The sequence below is a fragment of the Argentina silus genome (genome assembly GCF_951799395.1).
Source record: "Argentina silus genome assembly, chromosome: 14".
Lineage (NCBI taxonomy): Eukaryota > Metazoa > Chordata > Actinopteri > Argentiniformes > Argentinidae > Argentina > Argentina silus.
The window spans coordinates 11,046,002-11,058,717 of record NC_139668.1 but is presented as its reverse complement, the minus strand read 5'-3'; the positions used below and the strand labels follow the sequence as shown (position 1 = coordinate 11,058,717).

At 44.1% G+C, this 12,716-nt stretch overlaps 1 protein-coding gene across 2 annotated transcripts; it reads right to left on the bottom strand.

The window, feature by feature from the left end:
• Positions 1-272: 272 nt before the first annotated feature.
• Positions 273-12,337, bottom strand: LOC310815093 (uncharacterized protein). 2 transcript variants are annotated; one of them, XM_083684716.1, is made up of 14 exons: positions 12,269-12,337; positions 9,258-9,587; positions 8,727-9,035; positions 7,550-7,873; positions 7,309-7,465; positions 6,598-6,755; positions 6,063-6,353; positions 5,577-5,894; positions 5,094-5,378; positions 4,813-4,978; positions 3,762-3,922; positions 3,189-3,264; positions 1,509-1,542; positions 273-1,091 (listed from the first exon to the last, which is right to left on the bottom strand). In XM_083684716.1, exons 1-14 carry the CDS (start codon positions 12,333-12,335, stop codon positions 936-938), a joined length of 2,832 nt encoding a protein of 943 aa, XP_083540842.1. In that variant the 5' UTR covers positions 12,336-12,337; the 3' UTR covers positions 273-935. The 2 variants fall into 2 exon arrangements, with proteins under 2 accessions (XP_083540842.1, XP_083540843.1); XM_083684717.1 differs by having other exon boundaries at positions 273-1,088.
• Between the last annotated feature and the right edge of the window lie 379 nt (positions 12,338-12,716).

Below are 12,716 nucleotides of genomic sequence, written 5' to 3'. Positions count from 1 at the left end.
CCTCCCAAGCATAGATATATCATTTCAAACAGTATCTACTTCAGCAGTCTGAAAAAAAAATTGCTAATGTACAAACTCATTATGGCAAGGAGCACTGTTGTACAAATTATGCAAATACTGATCCAACCTGATTTTTTTTATTCCCTGGGATGTGTATGTGTGTGTATGTGTGTGTATGTGTGTGTGTGTGCGTGCGTGCGTGCGTGCGTGCGTGTGTGCGTGTGTGCGTGCGTGCGTGCGTGCGTGCATGCGTGCAAACAAGGTACACAGAGTTTAGAAGCAAAATTATTGTAATGAATTTACAGCACCAGTCTTTAATGGTAATGCTAAGAGTTTTACATCATAATATAACCAAGAGGAAAAAAACCTTTCAAAGTTGAATAAGAGACAAAAAGTTAATAACAGTGCTACGATTAGACTCAGAGTACAGTATAATTTCTATCAAATTGTTAAGTCTAACAAAATATTGCATTATTATTCAAAGTACAAATGCATGAAATACATAATTCAACTCAAAATAAACAATCAACAAATTAAGAAAAGAAAATCTAAATGATATGACAGCCTAGAGCAGGAATGACCTGATTATAAGACTATTAAAGACTATAAAAGCCATTCCATACAAAGTAAAACAAGGCTTACATAAAATACAGTACTTGCAATATTTTTTCACAGCGATTTGTATGACTGGTAACTCCACAAGACTTAGAGAAGCTGCATACAGTTCATGAACCATATTGGAATGATGCTTCGTATGTTGCTTCGTAGCTGGTCACCAGGGATGCACCTGAGTCACCTGAGCGGTCTTAGCAAGCCTGGACCCCAAAGCCTCACATGCCCTACATGCCTAAATGGCAACACGCAATAAATCCAGCACCCACATAATTCTTACGTGAAATATGTTTGGGAGTTTCCTTTATTTCAAGCCTGGTTGCTCACACAGTGGACTTGACGTCAATGACGATGGAGTAGCTGACCAGCTGGGCGTATTCCTGTCCTCCCCCTCTTCCCACCTGTACTGCTGTCTTTCTCAGGTCAGGAGAACAAGAATCCTGCAGCAGACACGTCAGGGCCGCAAGGGACTCTTGCTTCTGACAGGAGGAGCAAAGTCACAAAGGGTTAGTGGGCAAAGTACACACAGGTTTAGCTTTGTTAGATAGATTTGTTATATGGACAGAGACTATTGTAAGAGAGATGAAGAAAGGTGTGGCGAGCCAAGGTCTAGGTAGATTAGATTTAATTTACTAGACACTACATAACTGAGACAAGAGGGCAATGTTGCTCATACAGTGCGTCCCTTACCATCACGTGTACTTCCTACCTGAAGGATATAAAAGAGAGGCCGTGGCCCGTACTCACTCTCTACCATTTCTCTACCAAGTCACTTGGATTGTTTTCTCTAGTTTGGCCCAGAGATCAACAAGGATTGTGTGACATTGATGGACTTGACATGTGGGACACAAGTCCCTTCCATCATTTTTACTCATCATTTTATCATGACTACTTACCTTAGATGTTACACGTTCTTCTCCATTTATTTTGCTGCAAAGCAAAGTCAAATTAAGATTAAGATAACATTATTGTCCATTATCACAAGGTAAACAACATTTGTCTCTTTGCATACCTGAGTTGCAGGTGTTTGCATGTTGAGTTGTGTGGCCGGTGGGTATACTATCATCATCCTAACTCTTGATAATGTCAGATAATTTCTAACCTGCAGGGCCAGGATGCACCCCTTGGAGGCACTGTTGTATGAGTGAACTCCTCTGAATCCCTCTACTGCACAAGTGGGAATGCATGCATTATGCGACTGGAATATCTAAACATAATTCTGGTGACCCCAGACATCATCATTGATCTCTGTGTTGTCAGAAGCAGTGGCTCACCTCGTACATCATGACAACCCACCCCACCCCCCCACCCCCCTGCCAATGAAGACCAGCTCTTGTCAAAATGTGTTCCTACAGCCCTGGTCGGGGGGTAACGCAAATCTCAAAATAGCTCCTCTCTCCAGGGGAGTCATGTTTTCTCTGTGTATGCTGTCCGAGTCGACTGACCTTCCCAAATTAGCCTGACAGGAACCTTCCCACAGGAACAAGAGATAATGGGATAGAGAGATTCGTTGGACCAATGGCACCTTGACCAAATACACAACTCATCAAAGAGACAAACCTCCTATTGAAATAGCCTCTGAACCAACATTTCAGTTCAGTGTATACTTCTTTGACTTGTCCCTGTAGGAGAAACTTTTGACGAACCCTGGAACCCTGGTGCCATATAGAACCCTTGGTGCACTAAAAAGGGTCTGGCACCCAAAGTTGTTCTTCAAAGGGTTCTTCTAGGGGGAAGAAGCTGAAGAACACTTTTTGGTTCTAGGTACTGTAGAACCTTTCTTTTCTAAGAATGTCTATACATTAACTGTATCTTTACACAGAAGTTCTGACAGGTTAATGTTATACCATGATGTTTATGGATCTGTAGAAACGTTTAGATGCTTTGGAAAGCTTTGGGATCACCAAGTGCTGTTGTACTGAGACACTTGATCCTCTGATCAGATCCAATGACAGCAATAAGATAAGTCTGCTGTATGCATTCTCTCAGTCCATGATGAATAGCAACTGAGATTTTATGACAATGCAACTTCACCAGCTGTCACTACTTCCAGAGTAAGTGATTGTAGGTGTTGTGTTCCACAGTGAAAAACCAAACCAAAAAAGGTTTGCAAATGATAAATGGGAACAATTGTAATTAATTCAGATAACACATGAAGATAATATTATTGTTATATATCATCTCAATATGTCATGTTGATATATGTAAAATGTATAATGCCCATTCTATATCAATGTTATAATCCCACTAATTTTGCATGTGCTCAATAAAAAAATGCTAAAAAATAAAAAATAAACGATGGAAAACCGTTTGTCTGTCATTTCATTTGTCTTCACCACAAAAGCAGTGAGACACGGTGTGTGCTAGCAGACTAGCAGATGTGGTAGCAGTAGTACCTGTCTGTTCCAGCCACAGGGCTTCCTGTTTATGAATAGCACCCAGCTACTTTGGTCATGGTGAGCCACCTAATGTGCAAATTCAAAGACCTCACTTCCTGTTTATCTCATCACCTGCGAACCTGCACTTTCCTGTCGTGCTATAGCTTCACCTGTCACCTTCAAGAGCATGCCACTCACCAGAACACCCAGACAGCGACGATGACGATGACTGCGATCGCTGTAGCCGAAGCGAGGCAGACAATGACGAGTGTCCCTGCAGACACACAAACATACGCACACAGACAAACATACGCACACAGACACACACACACACACACACACACACACACATACGCACACACACATACGCACACAGACAAACATACGCACAGAGACACACACACACACACACACACACACACACACACACACACAGGACAGTCATCAGATTACACAGAAATGCACAATCATCAAACACACTTATTGTGAAAGCTGGGTAGATGCAAATAAGATACAGCAACACATCAATTTCCAAAAAGAGATTTATTACTTCAAAGAAAAATGTCTTAATCTTAATCATAATCGATCTTCATCATACTGTAAACTTTTGGCAAAAGGTTCTACCTTGAACGAAAAAGGCTTCTTTGACTATCCCTGTAGAAGAACCCTTTTTCCTTCTAGGCGGAACCTTTTTTTGTAAGAGTGTACAGTATATTGTAACTTTATCATTGCTGTAGGATTTGATGCATGAAAAGGTGAGCGAACACTTACAGAGCTGTTTGTCCTCACTAGTGATCTCCACCTGAATGAGGACTGTGGCCTGGTGGTGGTAGAATGAAGCGTGGCAGGTGTAAAGGCCCGCCTCCCGCTCTGTGACCTTGGATTGGATGATCAGGGCCGTGCCCTCCATCTGGACCAATGAGCCATCGCTCCTTTAACACACAGGGACACAACACCTATTCACTGGCTAAGTGATGAGCAGCAGAGTATTACCATCAGGCGCATTCCACAAAGGTATAGCTGCAACAGATCCGTGTTGCCTTTACTGATGTGGCATATAGTATATGATGTCAGTAAGTTGGCCATTGCTTTTTATCGACTCTATTTACAACTTCTGTAGCTATATTTAAACCCAATTCAGTTAAATCCACCATGCCAAAGATGTGCAAACCTTTTAACCAGGATGACTACACAATTGATGTGGATTCTTGTGAGGGTGTGTGTGAGGACACACAGATCTACTGCTTTATGAGTCACTCTGATAAAGGGTTCTTTAGTGTCATCGTGCCCGCTCTGCCAGTCAAGACAACCCTCCTCGCCTACAACAGCGGAGGCCTGATAATATCTTAATTACCCATAATGACAGCTTTACGACACCGCATACTGATTCATTCTCTTGTTAAAAGCTCCCAATAAACTATAAAAATGAGAACTTCCATCTGGACAAGAACAATGTTCTCACAAATCATGCCCTGTGAAGTGATAATATTAACACAGTGCCTCTGCCTACTCTCTCTTCTGTTGCAGCTCTCTCACTTGGCCTTCACAGTTCAGTAGGTAGGAAAATACACTGAGAAAAAAAAGGTTCTTCAAGACACCTTTGAAAAACCCTTTTTGGTTCCATGTGGAACCAATTCCATTGAGAGGGTTCTACATGGCACCATCAACGGTTCTTCAAAAGGTTCTCCTGACTTACAGGGACAGCTGAAGAACCTAGTTTGGCTCTAGGTAGATCCTTTTTATCTAAGAGTGTACAATGGTGTTTTAGAGTTCTGCACGCCACCTGTTTTCTTACTGTCGCAGAGCACAGAGAGTGGATTACCTGAGACAGGTGAGGTTGTAGGTTGGCACACTGCCGTAGACTCTGAGCAGTATCTTCTGGTGTTGGAGATTCTCCTGGAGGGCCAGTCTGTGTATGACAAGATGGTCCCCATAGGGTCTGCCTTGCAGTGGAGTGGTTTGGTTCAGCACTCTGAGAGATGAGATGTCTATGTATAGAAAGAAGAAGTGATAAACCACAAACAATCTACAAGATACATGTAGTTGAATGTCATTCTCTTTTTGTACTGTATGTAGAACAGTATTGTACTATATTACACTTACAATATTGGGGAACATGGACTGTCCTCCTCTCGTTTAATCCATGGTCATTTTTAATCAAGCAGGTCAGGTCCTGTCCCTCATGGAGGACCAGTGGGAACTCATAGGTGAGCTTGGTCTGAAGTCCCATCCCCTCATACTCAGAGTGGAGAGTGGTTTGGCCTGTGGTGTTCTCAGGTAAAACCCAAGAGAGGTTGACCGCAAGCCCTCCCCCACTGTACTCACACACAGCCAGCCACAGAGGAGAGTCCCTCTGCCCCCTAACAAACACACGCACCACAGGGGCCTCTGGGAGAGGAGAGAGAGAAAGAGAGAGAGGGAGGGAGGGAGAGAGAAAAAAAGAGGAAGAAATGAGAGAGAGATAAAAGGAGAGAGAGATGTTTTATCCTCCAAATTATTATTTAGGGAGACAGAGACATGCCGTAAAGAACAAATGAATACCCTTTAACAGACACCTCTATGGTCTGTGTATTTATTACCACTCACCCAGTCCAGGCACTAGTACATCTCTTCCCTCTGGCATCCCCAATGCCAGATGCTCAACAACACAGGTCACAAACTGGCCAGAGTATGTGGCAGTGGGGACTCGCACCGTACTATGGACTGTGACAGAGCCGTTGGCATGGACCTCAGGCTTCTCCTGAACCCCCTCCAGCTGAAGGGTAGTTTCATCACTGTCTCTGTCCCCAATCCTCCAGGAGATGGTGGCTGCAGGTCTGTCACTGTCCACACGACACAGCACCAGTGTGTATGCTGTTCCCTCCTCCCATTCACCTCTTGACTGGATGGTGATGTTAGGAGGATCTGCACGGAGACAGAACAGAGATTTATTGTGGGATATTACAGGTGTTCATTGCAAATAAAGGTAAGGACTTTAGAACATGAGAGGACAGTGATACTAAACTGCAGACTTATGACAAGAGGACCAATGGCTCAAAGAAATGATCACCACGTTAATTTGATTGAACATACCACACAGGTGGAGTGTAATCCTTCTGCTCTCTGGCTTCTGAAAAACAGGATGATCTACCACACACTCCACACTGAGCTCCTGGGGTAGGCAGACCGGCAGGACTAAAACACTTGTGATGGAGTGTGTTCCATTATGGGAGGTGAAATTGGACCATGAGTGCCTAGACACACCCTCAGGTAGAACCCAGGACACATTGGCGGCGGGGAGAGCATCTGCAGCCAAGCACTCAATAATGATGCTGTCCTCCAGTCTCTCCTGGATACCAACCCTTATGCTGGGAGGAACAGCCACTGAGACACAGAGGACCAGAGGTTAGAATAAACATCCTAAATATAAACATGAAATAAAGACCCTTATCACTAATCAATTAAACCATATGCAACATCACTGAACACTGACTCTGAATACTGAATAATGTACAACTATCCCTTATCTAAACATCTTAGCTTGTTGAAAAATCCTAGACTACCAGAGATAGCATTGCCAGGTGTCAAATGATGTTTGTGACAGATGTCAACAAGGGTTTCCTCATACCAGGCTGCTTGACAGTGATGTCCAGTAAGAGGGAGGCTCTGTGTCTGTTGTAGGAGGCCTCACACTCATACAGGCCAGCATGGCGAAGTTCCACTGGACCCCAGACCATGATAGCACTGCCAGTCACCTCCACGCCCTCAGGAAGAGGCTCAGCATCTCTGGGGTAGATATGGGAAGACGTGGAAATAAACTCAAAGAATAAAAGACTCTACTGTACCTAGAACCTGAAAGGGTTTTTCAGCTTATCACTGTAGGAGAACCCTTTGAATAATTTATTTTTGGTGCCATGTAGAACCCTCTCTGTGGAAAGGGTTCTGCATTTAACCAAATAAAATCAATCTCCATGATGAGCGGGAGTTTTAGTTCTCAGATAATTAAATGCAATAATTAAATGATAATGTCACCAACTTGATGATTGCTATATTCATGAACTTTTTTCAGTTTGAGTAGGATGTGTGTGCCTGTGAATCTATTGCCTGTGGTTTTCAACCAAACGTATCATCACCACAGCCAACATGACATGTAGGTCAGGTTCACCTCTATATAGTGAAACATATAGCAATTCAATAATTGACAAGAAAAGGTATTGATGCATACTCCTAGATTGTGAATCATGACAGCTCACACCATGCCAAATCATATTGGCTTTGATACCTAAATCAATAAAAAAACAAAAAACAAAAACCATAAAATAAGAATATAAATTCTTACTTAGTGCATACAACACTGTAATGTGGTACATCCCCAATGACTTCCAGCCTGATGGTGGCGTTGTCCTGTCCCTCCTCCAGCACCATTAATTCCATGGCTTGACTCTCATTGTTGGAGTCTGAAAACCCTGAGCTCAACAGTCGAATTGCAGACAAATCTGTACACAGTGAAAAGACAAGTTATTAAGTAACTTATCACTCTGAAATCCGTAATTATCAGTAATATAAGTAACAGTACTCACAATATCTGGGCAGATTAACAGTCCGTAGCTTCCTGGGTGTAAACATGGGGTGGTCAAACATACAGGTGATGTTATTCCCTTCATGAAACTCAACTGGGAGGGGGTATGAAGTGACCCACGTGTCTGTACCCATACCATCCTCCCTCTGCAGCATAGAACTGTTCCCCACGTCGTTGGGAAGAGCGAAGGTGATGTCATCATCGTTGGACAGAGCCAAGGTGATGTTAGCTCTTGGTCTCCCACCGGATGCCCTGCAGGTGACTTCCCACAGCTCCCTCCCCTCATCCCCCACCAGCCGTGTTTCAATACTCACACTGGGAGCAACTGCAAAGAGAAGGAGATAGTTTCTACCATAAGAAGGTGGAAATGGTCAGTCAGTGCACAACTACCGTAATCACACTACTGGGCTGTGCCAAGCTGAGCAAAACTGGGCTGGTTTGGTGTCACATCCACCATAGATGCTGTAACATTGCTAGAAAGGATAATGTGAAAAGAAAATATCAGAGCCCGCACAGTATGCTTCGGGTAGTGGCCCTGTAGTGTATAAAGCCTCCACAACAGTTTTACCTCGACTGGCTTTAATGGCTCAGGCTGTGGTTCTGGGGAGGCTGTGTGAGGAGGGGGTGACTAGAAGCTAAACACAGGGCACAAGAAACCTGCCGTTTGGGGTTCAGAAGAGTTGCTGAGTCTTTTCACCTGTTCCGTCTGTTCAGCAGGCTACAGCTGAGACCAGATGTCTCGCCCAGCTGCTTTCAGTGACACATTACATCTCAGAGAACAGTTAGGACTCATATCTCAATACAGAGAACAGCTAGAGAGCCCCAATCCCGCAGCTCACACTGTACTGTACATGATGAATGCCCTGATGTGGTACAGTATGCTGTTGAAATGTGATGAGAATGCATGTACTGTACTGTGCTGTGGCGGTATGATGTATGATCTCTCTCTGTGGCATGGCAGCTGATTGCAGGGGCTATAATAACAGCAGAGTCAAACTAGAGAGAGGAGAGACTGAACACCTGACGCAGAGTGGGGAGATGGTGACCATATGGGAAAAACAGACTGAAGGAAAGGAACGACTCTGTCCCGCTGTCAGTAACCCATGAGCTCAGTTTAGTGCCAAAGAGCGGAGGTGGTTTAGAACCTGTCGTGACGGGTAGCCCGGCGTGAGACTTACCGAAGGTAACCACTCCCACCGTGATGTGTGTGGGATCGGGCAGCGTTGGGTGGCGGACCACACATGTGACACTGTCCTGGTCCTGGAGATGGGTCGGGAAGCGGAGGACGCTGGTCACAGTAGAAGTACCATTAGGGTGAGTGGTGTTTCTCATCTCCACAGAGAAGGAGTCGTCAGTGGGAGGGCGGCCATTTATCTCCCAGCTGATACGAGGCGTGGGTTTGCCGTTAGTCACAGAACAGGTGACTGACTGGTAGTGAGTGCCATTGTCAGCATCCTCTGTCACCAATGTCTGGATTTCAGGCCGGGCTTGAAATAGAATACATAAAACACATAATAAGTGGTCCTACTAATTATTAATGACGCCAACCAACCCCAAAATGCCTCCAAACAGCTACCCCAAACTACCTCAAAACACCACAGGGGTTATCTAACCTCCATCAAAAGGCCAGTTTGTTTTATTGTATTACTTTAACCTTGTTTCCATTACCATTACTGGTGTTAACCACGACGTTATAAAGGCAGACTTACCCAGGACAGTGAGAGTCATGCTGTCGGTGATATCCTCCTCGTCAGAGACAAACGTACACGTGTACTGCCCTTCGACCTCCAGGCTGGAGATGTTCATCCTCACTGTGAGGTTTGTGGGAGAGGCCGGGACAGAGAAGTCTGTATCTTTGTTGAAGGCTTTTTTACCATTGTACCCTGTCAGTCGCTTTGTCTTCACTCTGGAGTCACTCTGGCGTTTCCAGAGGGCATCGACTATGTCATTCTGTCCTAGGTATCGACAGCGTAAGTACACGTCTTCTCCTAGAATTCCAGTCACGCTACGATCAATCTCCATATCCTTTTCCTCCACATCTGAGACAAAAAAGCAATACCTGATTTATTCACTCATTGTGTCACCAAAATGAATCATATCATTTAACACGTGCTTCTTTGATTGATTTATGGCGGGGAAGTTCATTGATTCTTGTTGCTAGAACCCAAACACCAGCGAATCAAATTTCTTTTGAGGAGGGACAAAAACCACAGATGTATTTGGCAAGAGGAGGGGCAGTGAAATGATGTCTATGAGTGTGACTTCCATGAAAGAGCTCAATGTCCATCCCATTGTCTATTAGTAGAGTAGAGCAGAGCTGTGATGGTTGGATGGATGGATGGATGGATGGATGGATGGATGGATGGATGGATGGATGGATGGATGGATGGATGGATGGATGGATGGATGGATGGATGGATGGATGGATGGATGGATGGATGGATGGATGGATGGATGGATGGATGGATGGATTACCAAGTACTCTAGTATGTAGATTGAGATGTAAACCTGATAATGATAGCCAATTGTATATGTAGTGGTAAGTGGTAGTCTTATCTTCCTACCACTTCCATGGGGTTTTTGTCTTGATGTAAGGCTAAAGACAGGGGAAGAACAACTCCATGGACAACGTGACATTGTCCTGTGGACTCCATTATGATAATGAAATGAAAACAGTCCAAAAGATGTGCTCTGATCCCCACACAGACACTACCCACACGCACATGCACGCACGCACATGCACACACGCACATGCACGCACGCACACACACACACACACACACACACACACACACACACACACACACACACACACACACACACACACACACACACACACACACACACACACACACACACACACACACACACACACACACACACACACACACACACACACACACACACACACACACACACACACACACACACACACACACACACACACACCACAGTCTGCGACACTGGCCACCATCGACTTCAGTGAAGGGGACATTTTATAAACCCTGACAGTTTTTAGTGTTTGGAGACAGCAGACAGAATCCAGTGCATACCAATTCAATCTCACCCTTTTTCCCCTTTGGACATTGAGGAAAATTGAACTTGTGACTTCTGAGCTGCTTAAGTGCCGAATGATGAACATTAGTAATGTAGAGCATTAGAGTCATAGAAATTACTTGGAGTAGGCACCCAGTCTAACACTTACAATCACCAATCCTGTCATAAAAAGTGCCTGTTAGAACGCTCTGGTGAAGACACCAGTCACGGCTCTAACTAAATACTCTGGTACCTATCCCTCACTGAATTAATGGGTGGAGTACCGGGTGGTGGGTCCTACATCACGGCACATGGAAACAATGTTCAGCAAAGAAAGAGAGAGAGACGATATATTATCTCTTGTGGATTTATGATTCATAAAAATGGAAAAATGTATGCCCTTGCAAATCATTACTAGAATTAAAGTCAGCCAAGCATAGCCCCATAGGCACACTTAAAGGATACACTGCAAGTAATCACAGTAACAGTCTGAAATCATACAATCCTTTCTCCTTAGACACTGTTTCACACACAGCAACCACTCACCGATAAGATTTATTAACTATTTCTGTTTGGGAGTTTAGTTTACTACCGTACAGGGCCAGTACATCATGGTATAGACAGTCAAGTCACAAGACACGGTGATTTCATCACAAACCCCTTCCATGGCTTCTATGCAGTTAACTTACAACTAACTTGAGTGCTGTATACCATATGTACTGTAGTTGAGAGAGTACAGAAACATGAAAAAAAAATGCTAATAACCATAAAAGTGTACCTGAGCATGGTTGAGTGACGCAGCTCACAGCACGTGTGCAATCTCCCACTGGAGACCAGGGTTCCCCGCCCCTGCCTTACTACTATCCCTACTATCTGTCCCTCTATCTACCCCCCCCTCCTCCCCATCTACTTCACGTCTGTCTGAATAAAGACAAAATATGGATACCGTAACTAGTAACACTTGACATTAAGGTCCTTGGATTCAGTGGTAGTAAGTCCTGTACACGTAACTTTGTCATGTCTCATGTACTGTAGATCTGTCCTCTGCAAACTTTGTCGCAGTGAAACCCTAAAATTGTCATAGTGAGATCACACATCACCCTGATCTGGATGTTTCTTTTACTTTCATCTACAACTGAAAGGCCCAGAAACATGTACTTCAAGAACACATACACTGAGGAAGTTCCTCTAACAGATCACTGTGTAGGGTTTCTGACTGAAAACAACAGCACACAGGGTTTTCCCCATCATGAAAAGAACAGGATTGTACACAGTCAATGGAGCCATTGCCGTCTGATAAATAGCATCCTAGAAGCAATAAATGAAATTTAAATGGTCATAAAGCGTACCACCATTGGACAATAACAGCACAATGCAGTACTAAACAGCACAATGCAGTACTAAACACATGTGTAAGCAATAACATATTGTGCAAAATAATTCTCATTCATGCTCTTCAGTGTTTTTATATGTTTGTCAAGATGCATTCAGATTATTTCAAATTGATTCTGCTGAAGAATAAATTGCTTGTAAGCCTTTGTAATTGGACTGATCAGTGAGGGAAACTATTGCCCCACTGTTCAGTGTAAATGCCACAGGTTCAAGTTAAATGTCTTTAAGGGGTAATAAACTAAACCAATAAACAGAGCACACTCACAGATGGATTGTAACTCTGGAGACTTACCCAGGATTTCCAAGCAGTAGGCTATTTTTAGGACGAAGGCCAAGATCAACAACTCTGAACATCCCATGTTGGTGTCATTGAAATTAAGATAATTTGACTCCACTACACTGGGAGGGTATTTAAGTGAGTGGTGTGGTGTGGTGTGGTGTGGTGTGGTGTGTGTGTGTGTGTGTGTGTGTGTGTGTGTGTGTGTGTGTGTGTGTGTGTGTGTGTGTGTGGGTGTGTGTGTGAGTGTGTGTGTGTGTGGTGTGGTGTGGTGAGGTGTGTGTGTGTGTGTGTGTGTGTGTGTGTGTGTGTGTGTGTGTGCGTGCGTGCGTGCGTGTGTGCATGCGTGCGTGTGTGCGTGCGTGCGTGTGTGAGTGTGTGTGTGTGTGCATGTGTGTGTGTGTGAGTGTGTGTGTGTGTGCGTGTGTGTGTGAGAGAGAGAGAGAGAGAGATAGCATGTGCG